Source organism: Schistocerca serialis, chromosome 4 (genome assembly GCF_023864345.2).
Source record: "Schistocerca serialis cubense isolate TAMUIC-IGC-003099 chromosome 4, iqSchSeri2.2, whole genome shotgun sequence".
NCBI lineage: Eukaryota > Metazoa > Arthropoda > Insecta > Orthoptera > Acrididae > Schistocerca > Schistocerca serialis.
In genome coordinates this window covers 467,289,679-467,313,767 of record NC_064641.1, presented here as the reverse complement: position 1 = coordinate 467,313,767, position 24,089 = coordinate 467,289,679, and the positions used below count along the sequence as shown (strand labels likewise).

Genomic DNA, 24,089 nt, shown 5'->3' with positions numbered 1-24,089 from the left:
ATATCGTCGGCCTTGTGCTGCTGACCAGACACTTTTTTCAAAACTGACCATATGGTTTTAATTTTAGCCTGTGAGTTAGTTATTCTATTTAAGTACAGATACTCTTTGCCTTCCTAATAACATTTTTAAGCACTTTACAGTACTGTTTGTAATGGGCTACTGTAGCTTGATTGTGACTACTTCTAACATTTTGGTATAATTACCGCTTTGTTCTACATGATATGCTTATCCCACTAGTCAACCACCCAGGCTGCCTTTTACTGCTAGTACCCCATTCAGAACATTCCAATGGAAAGCAACTCTGAAAGAGCATGAGAAATGGGTTAAGGAAAACATTATATTTGTCATCTATGTTATTGCCACTACAAACATCCTGCCACTCCTGTTCCTTGATGAGTTTTAAAAAACTCTCTGTAACATTACGAGTCAAGATAGCTGTAACGGAACTTGAATAGCATAAAGTTATTGTTAAAAACGCACGCCACACGATTTGTTACGATTTGGTCGGTCATAATAATAGTGACATGCTTTTGAATACCATTAAAATATAACGGCGATACCTGTTTAGTGTTATTGGAAATAATATGTAGTAAATTAATGAGTAAGGCAGCCGATCCGCAATGCTTTGACTAATACTCCACTGTTACAACATCCGAGACTTGATCAAGATTTTTATATTGCTGCGGATGCTTCTGAAACAGGATTGGGTGCCACTCTTTTCCAGATGGACAATCCAGAAGATATCAGTGCTATCAAAATAATTGGGTTTGCCAGCAGAACACTCTCTAGCTGTGAACATGCGTATTGTACTGCTGAATTGGAAGTACTGGCCATGGTCTGGTCCCTTAGAAAGTTTCGCTATTTTGTATATGGAAAGAAGATCATTGTATTCTGCGACCACAAAGCTTTATCTTTTATTTTAACAGGAAGGATGTTCCATTCACGTTTAACCCAGTGGGCCTTGCTACTGCAAGAATATGATATTACGCTCAAATACATCAGAGGGAAAGACAACATTATAGCCCATGCTCTTTCCAGACTTCCGAAAAGAAAGAATGACGACGAGTGTGAAGAACGGACTATTGACTTTAAAGTCATGAATTTATCAAGGCAATATTGTGAGAGGCAGATTTCACAGCTATGTCGAAGTCTTCCACAACTGCAAGAAGATGATAAGTTGTGGAAAGCTATTAGACATGCTGTTGAAAGCAAAACGCTAAGTCACTCTCAAGAACAGTATCAATTAAAATCCGGAATATTGTGTCGGAGGAAGGATGAAGAAGATGTTTGGAAAGTTTGTGTTCCAAATAAATATTTAGAATCACTAGTGTGGTACACTCACTTGAATTGGGATCATTTTGGTGCCGCTAAATGTACAGCCAAAATAGAACAATACTGCTATCATCCAAATTTGGGACGTGTCGGAAGATAGAATTACATCCGATCATCCCACAACCACCTTTAATGTTGGTGTCATGTGATGTCTGTGGGCCATGTCCCATGACACGTGGACGATTCAAATATGTTTTGGCTTTCTATGATCTCTTTTCAGAATATGTGAAATTATATCCTTTGAAAAATCTCCACGTTCGACCCATGTTACGCAAATTTATCAACTACTATATAACTGAGCTCGGTAAACCTATAATGATCTTGACAGACAACGCTGCTTATTATACAAGCAAAGTATGGAGAGACACTATGAAAGAACAAGGAACCCAGCACATTTACATCTTAAGATTTTACCCTTGTGGAAATCCGGTTGAGAGAATCTTTCGAGAGTTGAACCGATTTTTACGGACGTACATACCCAAACAACATTATAAATGGATCGATTGGATTTACGAATTTGAGAAAGTGTACAATGACTTACCACACTTATCGACAGGTTATTCACCTAACCAAATAGTATTTGGTGAAAGTATTGTGCCAGAATGGATGAAGAAATTACCTGCGATAGAACAAAAGATTACCAAGAAAGAAGATATGGTGAAGAAGGTCTACGAAAACCTGAAGCATCAAGCACAATTGAGGAAAACCCGTTTTGATAAAAATGTGAAGAAAGTAGTCACATATGATGTAGGGGAAGAAATTTTATTGAGAAATCACCCAAAAGCATCAACCAGGAAAATACTGAATAAGAAATGGCAATATTTATATACAGGTCCATACAAAATAGTGAAAATACCTCATGAAGGGAGCTACCTCTTGGCAGATTGTGATACTGATGTAATTAAGGGCTTGTTCCCTCACATAGACCTGAAGAAGTATTATCAATAATGAGCAAAATATAGATTCAAGAAACACTGAATGATACCAAGACTACACTCAGAGTGGACTAAATAAAAGCACCAGTGGATATATACGTACTTACACTAACTTACAAAGAAAATTAAAGAATGTACCGACGATTTCCATGAGATACCTTCTTGGTATCAGCAACAATGACGACGCTGAAATACGATTTATCCTCTCACCGAACAGCGAGGATGGATGATTTAAAAGTGGAATTAAGAGGAAAAGAAAAGGACCCAATCCTCTCTGGTTAAACAAGTGGCCTGATAAGGGTTTTGGCCTAGGATGCCAATCGTCGAACCCGGCTGTGATCCCTGCCTTGCACAGTCGGTTGAAGAACTGAGGGCTTCATCCAAGAAAAAAAATGTGGTGTGAATATGAAGTGATTAGTGCGAAGTGTTTCTAAGACAACCTATAAACAAATGTGGAATTTAGTTAAGGGCATTTTGTCTAGGCCCATTAACTCAACTTAAATATTGTAGAATGTATGTACTGACTAGTTGAGTGAATCTGAGAGTGAGTGTATTCGCCAAAACAAATACCCTCTCCTGTAAAAAAAAAAAAAAAAAAAAAAAAAAAAAAAGGCCTGTTCTGTCTGGAACCCTCTTCAAGACATCACAGTCTGGGGGGCCGTGTAACGTTACGAGTCAAGATAGCTGTAACGGAACTTGAATAGCATAAAGTTATCGTTAAAAATGCACGCCGCGCGATTTGTTACGATTTGGTCGGTCATAATAATAGTGACATGCTTTTGAATACCATTAAAATATAACAGCGATCCCTTTTTAGTGTTATTGGAAATAATATGTAGTAAATTAATGAGTAAGGTAGCCGATCCTATAAGAAGAGGTAAAATTGGGCATATTAAGGTGTTTTGCTTTATATCGACTAAGCCGATGATATGGCGTCTTTTTTTTCCGTTTACTCTTAGAAAAAAAACAAGTAAAGAAGTGCTAATTGTGCGTTGTGAAAAATATAGGGGCGAATTTTAAATAGCTACAGTGTATAATCGGACTAACAAATGGACATTCAGTTACGCGAAATAGCGGATAGCGAAGTGTGGTCATTAAACTGAGTACACCTACAGGGCGGTCAGTTCCGGGATAAGTCTATTCGCATCTCATGAGGGATGCGGTATTGAGACCGTGTTTTTTTTTTCACAGAGAGCGGGCTTCAATTTATAAAAAGGAGAAAAGCTGTATCATTATCATTGGCTGTTGGTGTCAGCAACCAAAACTGTTCATCAAAGGGTTTCGGTGAGTGAGTGGGAAATGCGAAATGAAACTGTGAACGAAGTTATGTTAAATAAAGCAGAAGAGACAAGACAGTTTGGTCGTATCTGTTATTATTCCATAAACTGTAACATTTCTTCTCGTTGTACGAAGTCTTTATAGACGATCGTTATGACAATTTGCTTTGAAGGGATCTCATTACGAGTTAAGTTTTGGGGACCTGGTCAAGAGGGGATAGTTCGTAGATCTTAACTACTGCAGCTTTTCTGGAATCAGGTGCTACCGTGACCGTTGTGTGTTGTCAATGGCTTAAGGTCATCATATCTCATGCTCTAAGATTGACGCGCCTTTCCTCTTGGTATAACGGTGTCTCACGGTAACAACGACAAGGCCAATGGCCAAGGACGATACGGTAGATCTCTATTGCTGTTGGATTAACTTTCCTACATAGTTTGCAATTATATGTGACATTGGTTTCAGTACAAAAGCCTTTCAGTGTTAAAAGTTGTGCATCATGGTCTGAAGGCCATTCATCCTTTTCCTCTAACAGAATGCCCATCTAGTAATGGAGAATGGATAAAAATATTGTCTATGTCTGTTCTACTATTCCCATGCACCCTGTTTGGAAAAAACACAGCCTGCATCACATCATAAGAATTTAGAAGATCTACCAACATCCTTTTTCTTGCACAATCATATACAAAATTAATATTGAAGTCGCCACATATAATTAATTTCGGGTACTTCCTGTAAAGGGAATCAAGAACCCTCTCTAGCTTGAGTAGAAATGCTCGGAAGTAAAGAGTTAGGGGACCAATAAACAACAAAAATTAGAAGTTAAGTTTCACTAAATTCAACTGCCCCTGCACAGCAATCAAATATCTGTTCAGTGCAGTGCAGAGATACGTCTGTGGACTCAAATGGAATACTGTTTTTTTACATTCATGGCCACTGTCCCACCCCGCAAGGAACTCCTTGAAAAACAGCCAGCTAATCTGTATCCTGGTAAAGAAATCCTCTGTATTGTCAAATTGTTTAAGTGGTGCTCCAATATACCAATAATTTCACAGTCAACATATATAAGCAGTTCACTAACATTCTTTCTTAATACCTATTATCTTCCCTCACATGATGGGATATTACCCAGGTACTTAAACTCTTTACACACTTTGATGAGATGTTTGTCATTGTCCAGGTTATTTCCCTCTTCTTCACAACAAAAATAAAAATAATTTTGTAAGCCCAACAACTTCCTGAGCATGTAAGGTATATCTTCTTCATCATTTGCTGCAGTGACCAGATTGTCAGCACAGAAAAGTGTATACAAACACTGGTTACGTACTAAAATCCCCATGCCCAAGAACTTTCTACACCGTGGATTCAGTGCCTTCCATGCACATACATCTTAAAGAGGGTGTGAAACAGGCAACATCCTTGCTTCAGTCCTTTAGTTATTCTGAAGGCCACTCTAGAAATTTATTTCTCTACTTTAATGAGATATTCTGCTGACTTTTAGAGGTTTATGATGCTTCTTACATTAAGTTTTGGCAGTGCCCCTGACCACAGCATCTTGAACAATACCTTTAGTGACATTGTGTCATATGTTTTCTCAAGGTTTATGGAAACCAAATGACTGCTTAGGTTCCTTTTCAATCTTTCCTTGATGATCTGTCTTAGGGTAAAGTTGTTACCTACACATGATCTTCCTCTTCTAATTCTAATACTCAATTTCACTACAGTAACTATCATATTTTTCATGTATTAACACCTAAGTGTCTGGGAAATATTTTGAACATTAAGGTTATGGTCTGTTGTTGAACCAGCAATTATATTTAACATTGGACTTTCTCTTCAGCAGACGAAAGCAAATGAACACCTTATAACATTAATTATGATACATAAATATGTAAACTTTCTCTAAGAAATTCTATTCATTTACAGACCAATAAACGAAGAAGAAAATTACGCCAAACTTCATCTCAGAAAAGTTATAAAGTAAATATAATCATATAACTGAAATAAATAAGTCCATTTTCCAGGTCTGTGACTGGTAATGTGAGTCACGCCTCATCTGTAATGATATTTTGATGCCATCTAAATTAACTATTCTAGCCTCCTCCCAGATCAGGAGAGAGAATGCATCCAAAATATTTCTTATTGACCTTTCCCACAATTCTCCTCAGAATGTACCTTGCATATACATAACAGAGAACATCTGATGCAGCACATAATTCACTGATGATAAACTTTCCTCCTTCAATCAGTGATAAACAAGAAGACAGCTTACTTAGCATGTAATTATAATGTAATTTTTCTGTCGTGTAAGCTGTAAAGTACACACAATTATCATCCTCAGTCTTAAAACACAAACACACAATAATGCCACTCACACGATCATCAGATACTCTATTTTAAAAGTTCAGAACACCAGTATCGTATTCTTTATATCTGAAATATTTTTCAAAGATAGGTTTCCTCTCGATCATAGTTACTTTTATGTTCCTTTTATCATTTTGCATGATAAATTGTAATGATGTGAAACAAGTCATCTTACATTCACATCACACATTAATTTGTAAGAAAGGCTACGTGCTGAATTGTAAGTTTTTTATTTTTTTTAAATCTTGTGAATCATTTCACTAAGATACACAAATGGTATTTGGAATTCCATTCCACCTATTCCTGTTGTAAGTGTTGAAGATTAAAATTAATTTTAGTCATCGTTCTGCTTGACCTTTGGGTAACATTTCCTTAAATTGCATCAGAAATGTCACGGGATGTGTAGGGTCATCTGGTTTGAAATTTATAAATTCCTTCTGGTGTACTACAGTATCGTCCAAAGAATTGGTGATTGTGCTAGTAAACTCAACATTCTGTTGTAGACCCCCATCCCCGGAGTCTTGCCACTCTTTGGCAGGTTTTTGCTTGGTTATCACGGGGCCCCAGCCTTTGCAACATCTTCTCCCTTCCGTGCTGCATGTCTATCCTCATTAATAATCTTTTTCCCCGCCCTCCGGGAACATGTCTGGGGAGTTATTGGGAATGTTCCACATTGTCTGTCATTGACATAAGAACAGTATCACCACTGTGTTTCGTTCCCTTTTCCATTCTTTGTTTCCCTTCTCCTCTTGTTCCTCCACTTCGGCATTTGAGGTTCCTCTTTTTCTTCGTCCTCCCTGTGTGCTCCTGAAGGCCGGTCCACGCCCGTAACAGGTGACTAGCTGGTGCATAATTCCCAGCCATGGGTCATATCCCTGGTGCAGGCCAGACCGATGGAGGGGTAATTGTAGGTAATGCATAATTCCCAGCCCCGGGTCATAACCCCTGGTACAGGCCAGGCCCAGGGAGGGGTGATTGTCTGAGCTTCTACCTTCCCAAATTGCCGATTGGTCCCTATGTCTGTCAGGAGTTGTGACCTGAGGTGTGAACAATCACGTAAGGTGGGTGCACCCCCTTGTGAAGGGGGCCACCAGTTGGAAGGAGCACGCCATCGGAGACACTGGCAATCGTGGGGGGATTTTCTCGCAGTGAGCCAATCATCTTTACAATCAACATCTACGAAACATTAATGGAATGAAGCTAACAATTCAGAGACCCTTCCAGCTGCACAACAGTTCCTTGTGATCTCACATACTGAAGATGGTCAGTCCTTTGCAACAGTAAATCTATTTATTACTCAGAAACATGTTGATGCCATTGCCGGTTCTGTGAAATCCTGCTCTCATTTACGGAATTGCATTTTGCTCTTGGAGACTACTTCTAATTCTCAAGCACAACTACTGTCTGCTGCCTCGCTTCTCCATGGCTACACTGTTTGTGTCGAGGCCCATAGAACTTTGCATTCTTCCCGTGGTGTTTTTTACACTGGGCTGCTCCATGGTCTGACCAAGGCCAAAATCCAATCTTACCTTTCTTATCAGGGTGTCATTGCCGTCCATCAGGTGATGAACAAGGTAGATTCCTCATTAGTGCCCACCCACACTCTTTTCCTTACCTTTGATAGAGTTGTGCTTCCATCCAAGATCAAAGCAGGCTATGAAATTATCACAGTCCGACCGTACATTCCGAACCCAAAGCACTGCTATCAGTGTCATCATTTCAGCCACACTAAAACATCTTATCGACACCCAATCAAATGTGTAACCTGCGCTAGGGATGTGCATGAGGATGATTGTCCGCCTCCTCCTCCCCGCTTTATCAACTGCAGCGGCAGCCATGCCGCCTCCTGTCGGGATTTTCCCACCTATCTCAATGAGCAGGCTGTCCAGGAGATCTGCATAAAGGAAAAAGTGCCTCACCCAGATACTTGCAAGTTATTGGCTAGTTTCAAACCCTGCGTTCTCCCGTCTGACACTTATACTTCTGTTCTTGTTACCTCTTGCTCCAAGAAGGACATGGCCACGCAAATATGCAGCGTCAAATTCAGCTCTGAGGTTATGAAATCACCCAGTGTCAATATAGCATTGTTATCCCCCTGTTCATCTGTGCAACAAGCCATCAAACTTCTCGCCTCAAGGGGCAAAGCCAAGCCATCAAACTCTCGCCTCAAAGGGCAAAACCACCAGCTACACAACCAGTAGGCCGGAAAGCACAGAGTAGAAGTCCTGTGAAGACTTCCTACATCACTCCAGTCAAGCTACACCTGAGTCTTCCTCTGCTAACTGGAAAGGCTTGAAGAAGTCCACAAAAGGCAAACGGTCTTCTCCTTTGCCGTCTCGAAGATCCTCTTCGATTGTGTTGCCACATGATACCTTAGCCTGGCGAGCCTCCATGACGCCAGTGCACACCACCAACCATTTTTCTGCGTTGGACTCCACAGACTGACAGCACAAACGTGCCAGTGCTTCTGTAAATTTCGTGCAGCAGGAGCCTCCTGCTTCTGTGCCCTGTAGCAGCGAGTCTTCGGCTGTCACTCTGCAGCAGCTGAGGTGTCACCCCTTCATTTCTTCTTCATCATGACTCTCCTCCAATGGACCGTTCGCGGCCTTCGGCCCCACAAAGAGGATTTATGGCTGCTTTTAGCACCGCAGCATCCCCTTGTACTCTGCCTTCAGAAAATAAAATTGCTTCCTTATGACCGGTTTGAGCTTTCACATATCTTCCCGGTTCGTTTTGATCTTCCCCCTCAGGTCAGCATCCCATCTCATGGGGGCTTCTTGCTGCTCATAGGGGATGACCTTAGTCAACCCATCTCCCTGACTACCTGTCTTCAAGCTGTTGCTGTTCACCTTTTCCTTCCCCACCTGACTTTCTCCCTCTGTACCATTTATGTACCTCCATCCTTCGATGTCACCAGGGCAGACTTCCTTCAGCTTATTGGGCAGCCACCTCCCCCATTTCTGCTACTCGGTGACTTTAATGCACGTCATCCCCTTTGGGGTTCTCCCAGAAGGTGTTCAAGAGGTGTCCTCTTGGCTGATCATTTTAATCAATTCAACCTCTTCTGCCTTAACACTGGAGCACCCACTTTCCTGTCTGACTCCTCGCACACCCATTCCCATTTGGACCTATCCTTCTGCACTGCCCAGCTCTCCCATCGTCTTGAGTGGTCTGTTCTTTCTGACACCTACTCGAGTGACCTTTTCCCATGTGCTATCCATTTTCTGATTCCTACCCCACCTGTGTGCGCATCCAAATGACAGCTTACTAAGGCTGACTGGCGGCTTTACTCCTCCCTGGTGACCTTTGATGAACAAGATTTCCCTAGTTGTGATGACCAGGTGAAAGATCTCACAGATGTTATCCTTACCTCTGCAGAATGTTCCAGTCCTTCCACTTCCTCTTTACCACGCCGTGTCCCAGTCCCTCGGTGGACTGAGGCATGGCACGATGCAATTTGCCTGCGGAGATGTGCTCTCCGCGTTTTTAACCATCATCCTTCGATGACAAACTGCATTCATTATGAACAGATGCATGCAAAGTGTTGTTGTGTTCGTCAGGATAGCAAAAAAGCTCGCTGGATTTCATTCACTAATTCTTTTAACAGTTCCGCCCTTTCCTCTGTTGTGTGGGCCAACCTCCAACGGCCATCTGGGGCCAAGACCCATTCACCAATTTCCGGACTGACAGTAGCAGACAGTGTCATCGTATTATCAACCTGCCTTCCTCCATCGGAAACGAGTGGAGGAGGTTCGGGCGATACCCTTCTCTTCTTAGAATCATGAGTGTTACAATTCCATCTTTACAGTTAGGAAGCTAGATCATACTCTGTTCATCCCAATCCTCTGCTCCAGGGCCAGATGCTGTCCACATTCAGATATTGCAGCTCCTTTCTCTTGCGCGCAAACATTTTCTGCTTAATACATACAACTGCATCTTGGCAGAGGGTACATTTCCCAGATGTTGGCACGAAGCCATCGTTATACCCATACCTATGCCCTGTAAGGCCAAAAACCTTCCTTCCAGCTACCATCCCATCTCTCTTACCAGCTGTGTTTGCTAGGTGATGGAATGTATGATTCATGTTCAGCTGGTATGATGGCTCGAGTCATTTACTAATGACAGCGCAGTGTGGATTTTGAGCTCACCATTCTGCAATTGACCATCTTGTAACTTTGTCCACCCATGTCATGAATGGTTTTCTGTGGAAATCCCAGACTGTAGCAGTGTTTTTTGATTTGGAGAACCTGCTGGAGAACTGGTATCATCCTCCTCTTTACACATGGGGCTTCCATAGCTGCCTGCCCTTTTTCTTTCAGGAAGTTTTAAAAGACCAAGTTTTCAAGGTGCATGTGGGTTCCATCTTGTTGGACTCCTTTATCCAGGAAACCGGTGTGCCTCAGGGTTCCGTCCTGAGCGGCATCCTCTTTGCTATTGCCATTAACCCTATAATGACCTTTCTCCCGCCAGGCATCTCCGGCTCCCTTTTTGTTGATGATTTTGCCATCTGTTGCAGTTCTCCATGGACCTGTCTCACTGAGCGTCGTTATCAGCGATGTCTCAATCGTATTTATTCCTGGAACAATGACGATGGCTTTCACTTTTTCACTGAGAAAACTGTCTCAGGGTGTATACAACCTGGAACAACCGGGAGAGTTGGGAAAAACATGGGAATTTTTTCATCTGGGAGAAAACCGGGAAAAACCGGAGATATTTTTAGAATTCCAGGAATTCTTCATTGTTTTAGTTTTCAGTTAAATTTTTGTAATTTTGACTGGTAAGAACCGATACTCTATCAAAGGATATTACTGTATCCCGTTACTTCAGAATAATACTACAGCAATAAAACGTAAACAAGAGAAAAAAACGAAAATAACTTAAACTGCAAAGGAAATGCGCCATATACAATAACGACGCACAATGCTCATGCAAGCGTCTGCCAATTGAAAATGTGTCAAAGGCCTTAGGAAGACTTCATAACAACAAATTGCCTCGAATGAGCATGAAGTCGCAACTGTTTACATTCGATTTGTTTTAGCAGCTACGCGTATGCGCAGTTGATTCACGTTTGAGTAGTAGATTCTCCCACTTCTGGCTACAGGAATGTGGCTGTTGGCTGTGCAAGCAGTTGCAGCAAGCAGCTAGATGCTACTGGGAAAAGGGGGCGCAAAATTCATATTCTTGAGGAAAAAAACTTGTTTCACAAAGCGCCTAGCATCCAGCGCACGTTTGTCTATCGATTATTCATATGATTTTGAAAAGCTTCCCTGTTGGTTTTTGAACATTTTTGAACACATTTGAAGTTGATTTCTGAATGAATCATAAGTTGACTTTTGAATAGTGTACATGATGTCTCTGTCAGGAGGATCCTCGTCACATCTAAGGAGGATCCTCGTCACATCTAGAAAGGGGACGGGGCTATACGAGATGAGGGAGTAAAGCCGAATGGATGAATGCCAGTCGCTGTCTGATTATGTGGTTGATTGAGTTTGCGAATGATGAGTGTTGTTATAATTACTAGCAAAATCCATAGATTCAGACTACCAGAATGGAAATAAACGACTGACAGGAATAACAGGTGAGAAAGATTACATAGTATCTTCTCGGTGTATCCAAGAAAATAAAATTATGACAGAAAATGTTTGGCGGGACCGCTACACTAGTAAGGACCAGTAGTACAGTCCCTTGCCAGCAGCCGCTTAAGTTCTATTCTGGAAGTAATGCGGAAAATGTGTTGTTCGAATACCTAATAACGCCTAACCGGAAAATAATTGCGGGATAACTAAACCTGTGAATCTGGCAGGGTTAGTGAGGTTAATCGGCAAACAAATTTTGACAATGGCAGGAATAGCTACAGAATTGGTGATGGCTAGATCGATTGTTAGAACGAGGAAGGAGGAGAAACGGGGACATCACACAAATTATGGAACAATAAGAAGATTCCAAATTTATATAAAAATTTCGTAATACTACCTTTCAATTTCATGCTTGAGAAGCTGGTGCGTATGAATGGAAATGTGAAACTATTTCCTAACATACAGCTTTTTGCTTGCAGCAGTCCTAATAGGCATTTGATATTGGTACTTCGTGGATTATATTCTGTCGTGTTATAAAAGTGGCCATTCGTGCCAAAACAGTCACGTTTATTTGTTGTGTTACAAAATTGCTACCGTATTAGAAAGGCCTATTTTGTTTTATCTAGCAGACAGTGACAGAATAGACGTAATCAGAAACCACACAAGTCTTGAGTATTATTTGTATTAACAGGTTTTTCAGTATTAGATAACAACATTTCGTTTGACGAACTTTGATGAGGTAATAGATTCTTTCTCAGAAAGGAATAAAGCTGCAGCAAGATTAGAGAGGAAAAATGCTAGGAGCTAAGGTTTGAAGAAATGTGTAATTTCTTGCTTATCTCTTGTCAATATTGGTTTTATATATCCAACATTTAATTTTATGTCACACAAAAGAGCAAATTATTAACTAATAGGCAATAAAGAGTTCATTTTCTCAAGAGTTCTTATTCTGTCGATTACAAATAATCCCATCCGCTATTAATTGAGAGTTTTTTTAAATCTTTTTTTGAAAAAAGACGGTCAGGCTGTCAAACCGGCCGACTGGGAGCAGGAGAGGCACCATCGGACATTTCAGTTTCCACTCTCCTGAATATAGTTTGGACGTGCGGTAGAAAAATGCTTTATGAAGAGGCGTGGCACTGCACTTTGGCATACTTGAGACCAAATAATATGTCTTACATTTCCTCGAATACATATGTTTTATGTTTCAGACTTTTCCGAAAGATGTGCGCTGTAAGATGAACATATTTTGAAAATTCGAATTTCTTAGTATTGATCCGGTTCGCAAATGTCGTACATCCGGGGCTGATGCATACAGCAGCCTGAGGTATAGTGGGTAGACTCCACGTGACCCGTGTTTACATTTAGTGATTTTGCTGTTTCCCCTTCGTTTACTCCCATGTCAAATGAAAACAAAATGGATATATGTAGCCGGGGCCTATCAAGTGAATTAAAACACATTCACATAATTACGGAAGGCTAAAATATGTCATTACTTTCAGATTTTATTTTATTTCCACCTTTCGGACAGTCTAATTGGCTTGCGGAACAATAAAGTTGTTTTTGTCTGTTTGCTAAAGAAATTTGACTTTCGTTAACCTTTTCCGCAGAGGCAGTCAATATATTTGAAACGAAATGTTTATTTTCACAGTGCTGGCTAGTTTCAACTGTTCGCTGCATTTCAAATGCACGTTTACATTTTCTGGAACGTATGGCATTATGCCGTAACAAAGAACCAAACATGATATAATATAGTGTTGGTGCTCCAAGAAAATTTACATCCCAAAAACCACACTGAAATGCTTAATATCAGGTCGAGGTCTACTTCATTGGGAATCTGGACATACAAATGTGCACTTTAAATGTGCAAATTTTAATATGGTTCACGAAATTCCGATGCTCTTGGAGTATCCTCTGATGTCTTGTTTCTTTTATGACATAATGTATGATCTTTCAATGTTTTACACATAAGTACATATAGGCTTCCTACGTCATGATAGCTACCCAAGTGCGGTGTCGCCTGTTATCTGCGCGCTCTGGCAACTGCTGAAATGAACGTATTTGTAACAGGCCGTGGGAAAATATTGCGAATAGTGGTTTGAAAAGCATTACTTTCGAAGTAAATATCCTTTTACGTAATTTGAACTATGTGCAAGAATGTACCATGAATTTATTAAATCACGGAGCGTTTGACTCTCATTTAAAAATCAACTCTTTGATGACGAGCCATTTAGAATTTCGAACTGAAGATCAGACATTTATGCCATTATTAAAAATTTTACTGGCACGTTTGTGTGATATATCTTAAAGTGTAACACCGTGCAAAAAAGATCAACAGTATATGAGAACGCTTAGCTTGTCTTGCAGCTCGAGACCAATATTATATGTGGAAGCTTTGCTTTTCTTGTAGCAACACTATGTATATTAATTTAAACTATTAACTTTCCCTGTTTGTGTGTTCGTGCTGCTTAACAGTGATGTTGCTGTTGCCTGACTACATCACGTGTCTTATACTCTGAATATCCACTGTCATTGGCTGGCGAGATCACGTGACATGAGCTACGAACGACTTACAAAAGCGCATCGAAATCTCAATTTCAATGATTTGGAAAGTAACATGCTGTGTTTGGTGGAATTCCAATGTATACTTTTGTAATACGAAAATACGCAGCTTACATGTTGCTGCACGTCAAAGATTTTTTCAAAACGTGTCTTTTTCCCTGAGTTTCGTTTTCTAAAGTGCCGGGAAATAGTACGCCCGTGTAAAAAAACCATAACCATTCAAAGGATTGATAAGGGAAAATATACTGTCACCAGGGAGAAAGTGTGTTTTTAAGTGGGAAATTTGGGAATATCTGGAAATTTTTTTTCCTTGTCCACGTATACACCCTGTGTCTGTATGGATTTCTGGTGGTACAATGGTTTCTCCAACCATCGTGGGCCTGTTGCTCTTCTGTTTGTTGAAACTATGAAATTCTTGGGGCTCTTCCTTGATAGGAAAATCTCTTGGTCCTCCCGTGTGTCTTAAACTGGCACAGCCCGCTGTACGCAATCCCTCAATGTCCTATGTATCCTCAGTGGTACTTTCTGGGGTGCCGATCGAACCACCCTCGTTGTTTGTACTGGTCCTGTGTCTGTTTGAAACTAGACTATAGGTGCTTTGTTTTTGTGTCTGCACGTCCATCTCTCTTACACTGTCTTAACACTATCCACCATTGTGGTATCCATTTGGCTACTGGCACCTTTTACACTAGCCTGGTTGAAAGTCTGTATGCTGAAGCTGCAGAACTACCATTGCCCTACTGCCATGACTTTCCGCTCAGCAGGTATGCATGCCTTTGTCCACCATGTGCGGCCACCCATCCTGCCGCCTCCTTCGATAATTCCTTTGATCACCAGTAGGGAGAGTGTTCCTCTTCTCTGTTACCTCCTGGAGTCCGCTTTCGGTACTTGCTCCGGCAGCTTTCACCACCTTGGCTTTGTGAAGCAGCCCATGTTAACCTTGGCCTTCATTTGCTTCCTAAGGATACTACTCCAGCCTTACTCTATTGCCCACAGTTTCACGACCTTTGCATGGAACTTCGCGATAGTACATTTGTGTGTACTGATGTCTTGGAGTGACCTTGGCACCAGGTGTGCCTTCATCATTGGTGCCCACGTTTCGATATTGGCTTTTGGCACACTGCTCAGTATTTACAGCCAAGCTCTTCGCTCTGTATCAGGCCACGGAGTACATCTGGCGACACAGACTTTTCAATTGTGTCATCTGCTCAAACTCACTCAGTGCCCTTTGAAGTCTTATGTGCGCAATACACCGCCCATCCCGTAGCGCAGTGGGTCCAGGAAAACTGTCACTTACTCGTTCTTGGTGGAGCCACTGTGATGTTTATGTGGGTTCCTGGTCACGTTGGTCCGCCAGGAAACGTGGCTGCTGACTCTGCTGCCAGTGCTGCAGTCCTCATACCTCAGCCCACTGGTTCCTATATTCCCTCCAGTGATTTCTGTGTTGCCATCTGTCAGGAGGTGGTGTCCCTTTGGGATTGTCATTGATCCTCCCTTCATGGGAATAAGATCCGGATTATTAAGCCTCTCACAGCACCTTGGACCACCTCCTCTTGGCCCTCTTGCCAGGTGGAGGTCATTTTAACTAGGTTGCATATTGGGCACTGCTTTTTTGCCATCATCGTTTGATAAGTGGTGCTCCTGCACCATTTTGTAAACATTGTGCCCAAGTTTTAACTGTGCGCCACTTTCTGATGGAATGCCTATTTTTTAATCGTTTACCGTCTCACATGGGTTTGCCATCTGAGTTATCGGCCATTTTAGCAAATGACGCGTGGGCTGTCGACTGCGTTTTAGTTTTTATCTGTAAAAGCAGTATGGTGAAGGCCATTTAATTTTTAGTTTTGGACTTCCGTTTCTGTACAGTGTCTTTTGTAGCCCTTTCTCTAAGACCCTGTTTTTAGCTGTCTTCTCTTACGTCAGTTGGGATTGATGTATAGTCATTTTTTAACCCCCTCTCTGACTTCTTGTTCTTTAATTTTGACTTGGGCACAGATGACCCCAGTTGTTTTTGTGCCCTAAAACAAAATAAACAATTCTCTTGTACCTTTGGTTAATCTCATTTTGATAGGTGTTTTTCCAAACTGGTCACAGTATTTGTGGCACTAAATATTTCATCAAAATTTCTATTTTCTTCTAATGCCCCTATATACCATGCATATCTGAAGATTTGATCATAAAATCTCATGTATCTCTTTTTAAACTCCACATTGATTTTGTTTTCTTCTGGGTTACAACATTAATTAAGTTTGGCATGTAACGTCATAGGTAAATCTAAGATCTACACTAGAAAGTTTATCCAATTTTGTGTTTATCTCATTATATTTTGTTTTAAATCTGTCATGTTATTTGATAACTCTACTGTATTGACTTCAGTAGTATTTGTTAACTCTTCTTAGTTTTCTACAGTATCATTTAAAGAATCAGGTGTAGTGATGAAAAATTCAACTGTAGCTTGTACTTTCTGCTCAACTAATGCTTGTTTCCATTCCTTCAAACTACTTAAGGTATTCGGGTTAATAGTTATTACAAAAAATTCTGTGCTATGTCGTAATGCCTTTTCACATTGTCGTGTACCTGAAATTTGGTTATTTATCCTTTAAAGATTACAAGAGGAAGACTTAACTAGTTCAATATGTAGCTTTTTAGGTAATTTTACCAAGGTGTTTTCCTATTTTAGAAATGGTATCTACTTTCATGGGTACTTCCTCTAATGCTTGGCCATGGTTTATGATATTAATTTTTAAATCCTTTCTTTGTCTTTGAAGTGTAGTAATACTTCATTTAAAGTGTAGTAATACTTCATTTAATTCTACCACTTGATTTTTGCTACTATTCTTTAATCCCTTCATTTGACTTTTGGTAGTTCTAATTTAGCAAATAAGGCCACAAGTTTTCCCTACATTTTGTGAGTATTGTCTGACATACAGTAAGAACAGTAGTATGCCTGATAAATTACTTTAAAATGTCATTACACAGTTTTAACCCCACTGCGCAACACTACAAACGTATATATCTACAGTTCCACCCACCAAGTCACTAAAAAAAAATCTCAGCTTGGGGCTTTTTACAGCTGATTTAATGGGGCACACTGGTAGCTGTACTGCACTGCTAATGCATTGCATCTGGGCAAAGCAGTGTCGTGATCAGCCACTGTGCTTCTATTGCAAGTTACCTGACTGACTGCTGTCCTGTGAAGCGAAGCCACAGAGGTGTTGCGCTGGTTGGCTGCTGCAAAATCTTCCTCAGTGATTGCTACTGTGCCTGCAGCCTCATAATCAGCATGCTGAAACTTCGTTTCGCCGACATAATGTTTCTTGACTGATATGTCAATGTTTATGTCAACACATACATATTTCTTGTTGACCTGGTTGCTCTGGTTTGCTAATACCGTATACTTCCTTTGTTGTGATGATTCACACTTACTCGTTTTTTTTTACCAGATCACAGAATTTCTTCTTAAATACAGTAATTAAATTGGGGGACACTACGGCATGTGCTCATCTGTGTCATCTTTGTTCTTTACTTTGGGTTGCTGTAGGCATCATCATACATAATCTTCCTTTATTTCAAGAAAATGCTTTTATCATAACAAAAGCTCTCTTGCTTCAGTGCCTTTTATCCCCGTCACTCCATTTGGGTGCCAAAGTGAAATGTTAGGGCTCTGTTTATGGGTTGTAACTGAACCAATGACTCCATGAACAATCTGTCACCCTGATGGCAATGAGCAAATATACTTCATTAAAGATTCATGGTTGCCTTTTGTTTTCTGGATGCTATGGACCTGTTACTCTGTGCTACTACTTGTACCATGCGACTTCTTTGTCATCTGCAGAAAAGTGAAGGCAGTAAGAGAGCCCATGTCTATGTCAGCTTGTTGCAAAATGATGTGACTACCTTCTTAGAGAACTCTTTAGTACAGGGTGCGTCAGCATTCATAGTAGGATATAAAAACACACCATCAGGCAGCAACTGTAATTTATTTATTACCTCTTATGTCAAGTAATAGTTTAAGGTATGCCATTTATTAATGTGTAAGTTATTGTACATTGTGTGGATTACTTTTTGAATATGACTCCTGTCAAATGATGCCCCCTCTGCACAACACATTCATCTAGGCGGCGTTGGAAGCTTTCCATAACTCATCGTAACATATTCCCTGGGACATTGCCGACAGCAGTTCTGATGCGATCCTTCAACTCAGGAATGGTGGCACAACGTGTTCAGAACACTTGTTGCTTCAGGTAGCCCCAAAGGAAAAACCCTGCACGTGAAAGGTTAGGTGAGCAAGGCAGCCAGGAAATGTCACCAAAACGTGAAATTACTCTACAGAGAAGTGTCTGTCGCAAGAAATCCATGCAAATTCTGGCTGTATGCGAGGTCACTCCATCTTGTTGAAACCACAATTGTTCCACATCCACATCAACCATACCTAATTGGGGAAGAATGAAGTCTTGTAGCATCTTTAGGTAGCGTTCATTGGTGACAGTGACAGCCACACCAATGTCATCCTCGAAGAAGTAAGGACCAATAATACCAAAGGAAGCAACTCCACACCACACTGTGACATGAGAACTGTGCAAGGGATTGATGCGCAGTTCATGTGACTTTACATCACTCCAATAACGCATATTCTGTTTATTCACTGAACCACATAACTCAAAATGAGCTTCATCTGACATCAGGATGGTGTGCAACATTTGTGGATTTTGGCAAAGAGATCACGCATGGTTAAGCAGAATGTTTCGTGTGAAACCCAATTGCGAGTCCCAAATTCCTGAACAATCTGCAGCTTATATGGGTGAAAATGGAGATCCTCGTGCAATATTTTCTTGAATGAGCGATCGGACATATGCACAGTTCGACGATGAGCAGATCTTTTTGGGCTATGCAATAGTGCAGTACGAACATTTTCCACGGCTTCTGCTGTCCGCACAGTTCTTTCACTTCTTCCTGGTTTGCCATTGCAAACAGAACCTGTTGTTCGAAATACACGTACCCACCTCAAAATGGTCTGTCCATCCGGAACTTTCCCGTGACATCCAAAGTTGAAATGTTGCCGAAATAGATGCTGTATAGCGATAACAGAGTTGTTATTCTTGAAATAACTTTCAACAGCAAAGGCACGATGCTGTGCACTCTGCTCTATATCACTGTCACACTCAAAATGGCAGCTCATTAGTACACGAATGCAGCATGAGCTGGCGCACATTCCTGCAGTATGTCGTCGTACTATGCAAGTCAAATTACACTATGAATGCTGCCGCACCCTATATTTGATCATTTTCATATTCAACATTTTGAATGTTAGGCGACAATTGTCTCATTACGCAGAACAACATATCTGGAGCAAATCTCGGAACAGAACCTAAGAGAATGACATTTCTCCTCAGCTTCTTTCAGCTGTTTCTGGGTGTGGTCACTGTAGGCAGAGGTGCCTGCTCCGTGCCTTCCAAAACACTGCTAGGCCATGGTGTAAACATCATTCTCACAGCAGGTATTGACTCTTGAGAGCATCACATCTTACTAATGTCCTGTGCTCGTGCTTTTCTCTTCTTCTTCTTCTTCTTCTTCTCCTCTGCGCAAACCAAAAACAAAGTGCAGGCAGTTGGGAATTCGCTACATACTAACTACCTAAACAACAGTTTTACACAAATGTCTTCCATAAGATCCACATGGTCCTATTTTGAATACCATGCCACTTTCCTTGATGTTGATCTCGTCCTCACCGAAGGCCAGCTACACACTTCTGTCGACATTAAACCTACCAACAAAGAACAGTACTTACAATTTTGACTGTTGCCATCCTTTCCATGTCAAATGTCCTCTCCCATACAGCTTTGTCATCTGAGGTAAACGTATTTGTTTGAATGCGGACTCTTTACAACAATACACCACCTTTCTCACGTCAACCTTCACTGCACATAATTACCCCACCAGCCTAGTTAAAAAGCAGATTTCCCAGGCCATCACATCCAATCCTGGTACTGCTGATCCCTCCACAAAACAACTTCAGGGCACACCATTGTTGACGCAGTATTATCCTGGTCTGATATGTGTTAATCAGCTGCTTCGACAGGGCCATGACTTCCTAAAATCATGCCCTGAAATGAGATGCATTCTGTCTGAAATTTTGCCCAACACACCTAGAATAGCTTTCCATAACCCCCCTTCCCCCCCCCCCCCCCCCCAATCTTCGCAATATTCTTGTCAGACTTTATGCTCCTCCTGCACTCATCTTCCTACCCTATGGCTCCTACCCCTGTGACCGTCCCTGCTGCAAGGCTTGCCCTATACACTTATCACTGCCTATAACAGCCCTGTAACTGGCAAAACATATACTATCAAAGGAAGAGCCAACTGCGAAATGACATGTCATATACCAGATATTAATTAAACACTGTTCGGCCTTCTATATCCGCATGACTACCACTAAATTACCAATTACGATGAATGGGCATATGCAGAGGGTGTATACTGGCAACTTGCAATATCCTGTTGCAGAGCATGCTCTACAACAAGACATTTATGACCTTGGCACCTATTTCCATCTTGATTCTTCCCCCAGACACCCCCTAGGTGGGAACTAGCCCAACAACATGTCCTTGGTTCTCACCACCCATCTGGCCTTAATTTATGTCAATTTCTTCCATCTCAGCATTTCTTCATTGTAGCTACTCCATTTTAATTTCCTACATCTTTCATTGTCTTTCCCCTCTATTTTTCACAACCCCCTCCCACCTCTGTTATGTACAATCCACTTAGCTTTTCACTCATGTTAACTCATGCATGATGTTTAAGCAGTAATCTCTGTCTGCATATTACCCTGTCTTGTACCTTTACGTTCTCAGGTTTTCAAATCTCATCCAATGCAGTCCCCAACAATCAGTCTTTCCTTCTCATCCTGTATGGTAAGTCTCCCGCAACACCTTTTCCTAGACCTCTCCAGTCCTTTTCCTTCACCCTTCTTCCTTCCCCTTCAACCCTCCTGCCTGAAGGAGAAGCCACTGGCTTCGAAAGCTTGCCAGTTAAAACGGTCTTTTATGTGTGTGTTCTGCCGCTGCTTGATGAGTAGATTTTTTTATCTATGTGTACACCACCTCGAGGATGTAATCAGAATTGAAAACTGGTGTGGGCTCGGAATTAATGTTTGGTATTCAAGTTTAGAAAAAGAAACTGTATTGGTTTAGTTGCTCATGGAGGGGGGGGGGGGGGGATTACATGGTGAGGTTTGCTGGGGGATGAGAGAAGATAAGTCCAGTAGCCGCAGGCCCATCTTAAAGGAGAAGGAACTAAGGCATTAAATGTCTGCTCATGGTAGCAACCCAGAACAGAACAGAGAGAGACATTTTTCATTCAGAACACCGAGAGGCTTGATTGGCAAGGCAGTGTCTTTGCTGCTGCTGATTTGGTCTATTCCGGCATGAACTGATCAGATGGTGTCCCATTAGCTAAAAGGCATTGGATGAAAATGAAGCCTCTTTGTAAAATTTAAATAATTAAAATTACTTGTGTTTGGGGCCTTGGGGCACATTGTACACATGATAATTACCACTAATATTTGCCTCTGGTACTCCATTCAGTGAGGCCCATGGTGAAAATATTATTAAAAAACCCATAAGTGACTGAATGTGTGTGGTTTTCTTTTTTTTTTTTAGTTGAAGTGTCAGAAATTTGTAATATCATAGATAACCCCCCCCCCCTCGCCTCCCTCTATCTTCATATGGCTTTCATGACATGTTAGTTTGTTTTTAAGAGTATTTTTGTTGCTCATTGGATGTATTCTTCACTCTTATTTATGTGTTCTAAGGATTATCAATTAATGTTGCAGCATACCAAGAATACATAGCTCTTCATTTGCCATCATTTCCGGAGCAAGTTAATCCTGATGGACAGATTTTGCCTGCTTTAATTACTACTAACGCATTCTTACTGCACTGTCAGTGTGATGTGTTACCATCAGCGAGAAGCCTCAAGAAATGGCCTCAGCAATTTTTGGATTGTTTGCTTGATGGTGCAAGACAAAATTCTCATGCACCTGGTGTGGAGTCGGTACCACGAGCCCGAGCAGGACCCAAACCACCAGTGAAGCAAAAGCCAGCATTCTTACAGGTAACTTAATGATTATTATTTTAAAAATTATTCTGGGAATCTAAAATGTGAAACACATTATTGCAAAAAATGGGAAGTTCAGGTTGGAATCTCAGCAGCACAGTGTGTATCAAAAAGAATCCTCCAATTTGACACGTCTATGTTCCTGAAACTAATAAGTATATACCATGAATTTTGTTTTTTGATGAACAGGAAACTCAAAAAGTTTTTTTTTCCCCCCCTCTCCATACCTTTTCATAGGTGTTCAGTATGTCACCCTTGAGATTCACAGCATATGACAATGTGGTATTCAAATTGTTTCCACACTGCAGCAAGCAAGTCTTGAGTTACAACTTAACACAGCTGCTGTAATGCGATTTCTCAGTTCATTTATTGTTGTCGGTAACAGAGGCACATAAACAGAGTATTTTATAAACTCCTACAAGAAATAATCACATACAGTCAGGTCCAATGACCTTAGAGGCCAGTAACCAGTAATGTAAGGCCCCAATCATTTGGTCCAGTGCGACCAATCAGTTGTTCAGTAAGCCTTTGATTTAAAAATTCCCGCCCTTTCAGATGCCAGTGTGGCGGTGCCCCATCCTGTTGGTAATTGAAAAGTCTCCAAAATCTCCAACTGAGGGAAAAGAAATTTCTCAAGCATATAGAGATATGTGCTTCCTGTAACAGTGTTTTTGGCAAAGAAAAATGGACCATACACTTTCTCCTGTGAAACTGCACAAAAGAAAAATGGCAAAGAAAAATGGACCATACACTTTCTCCTGTGAAACTGCACAAAACACATTAAATTTTGGCGAGTCCCTCTCATGTTTTACAACTTCATGTGGTTATTCCGTACCCCATATTCTCACATTATGATTCCATTTAAATGGAATGTTACCTCATAATTAAACACTAAGCGTTGAAGAGAATTGCCCCCCTCCATCTTGCTAAGAATGAAATTACAAAACTCAACGCATTGATGTTTGTCACCTTCATGAAAAGCTTGCAGTAGCTGAATTTTGTATGGTTTTATGTGTAAACGTCAATACAACACTTGGCAGACAGACATTGGGGGCATGTTGAGCTGTCGAGCTGCTTGGCAGATGGATTTCTGCAAACTTCTTATGAAACTATGGTGGTTGCATTCGATGTCTGTGTCAGGCACTCGGGGATGGCCTGGTGATTTGCCTTTACACAAACAACCTGTTTCTCAGAGTTGTTCATGCCATTGTGTAATGCTCTGTGCTGTAGGAGGCTCCACACCACACCTTGTACGAAAGTCACGCTAAACAATTATCACAGATCCGTAATACGCAATACGTAGAACACAAAACGCTTTCTATTGTCCCGACACCATTTTTACTAGAAGTGAAGTGGGCGCACACTACTGCTACCTATCAGGAACCATGTAAAACTCTAGAGTTTGTTCTTTCCAACAGTACATTGTTCACACACACATCTCAGGTAACATAACAGTTATGATTTTTTAAAATCTGATGATACTTTTTGATACAACCTGTAATATGAAAATGACTGATTGTTACTTGGTGTAAAGATGACACACTGAGTTAACAGAAAGGAACAACAAAAAGAGAGCTTTCAGTTAAAACCTTCTTTAGAAGATAGAAAACACACACACACACACACACACACACACACACACACACACACACACACATACACAAAGATGAGGTGACTTACCGAACAAAAGCGCTGGCAGGTCGATAGACACACAAACAAACACAAACATACACACAAAATTCAAGCTTTCGCAACAAACTGTTGCCTCATCAGGAAAGAGGGAAGGAGAGGGGAAGACGAAAGGAAGTGGGTTTTAAGGGAGAGGGTAAGGAGTCATTCCAATCCCGGGAGCGGAAAGACTTACCTTAGGGGGAGAAAAGGACAGGTATACACTCGCACACACGCACATATCCATCCACACATACAGACA

At 41.0% G+C, this 24,089-nt stretch overlaps 1 protein-coding gene across 2 annotated transcripts in view; it reads left to right on the top strand.

The window, feature by feature from the left end:
* Positions 1–24,089, top strand: part of LOC126475113 (coiled-coil domain-containing protein 22 homolog) — a 214,912-nt gene that overhangs the window by 117,701 nt on the left and 73,122 nt on the right. For both annotated transcript variants that reach the window (XM_050102697.1, XM_050102698.1), the window contains exon 5: positions 21,876–22,156. In XM_050102697.1, coding sequence (XP_049958654.1) covers positions 21,876–22,156 — 281 coding nt within the window. The remainder of the gene's footprint in view (positions 1–21,875; positions 22,157–24,089) is intronic.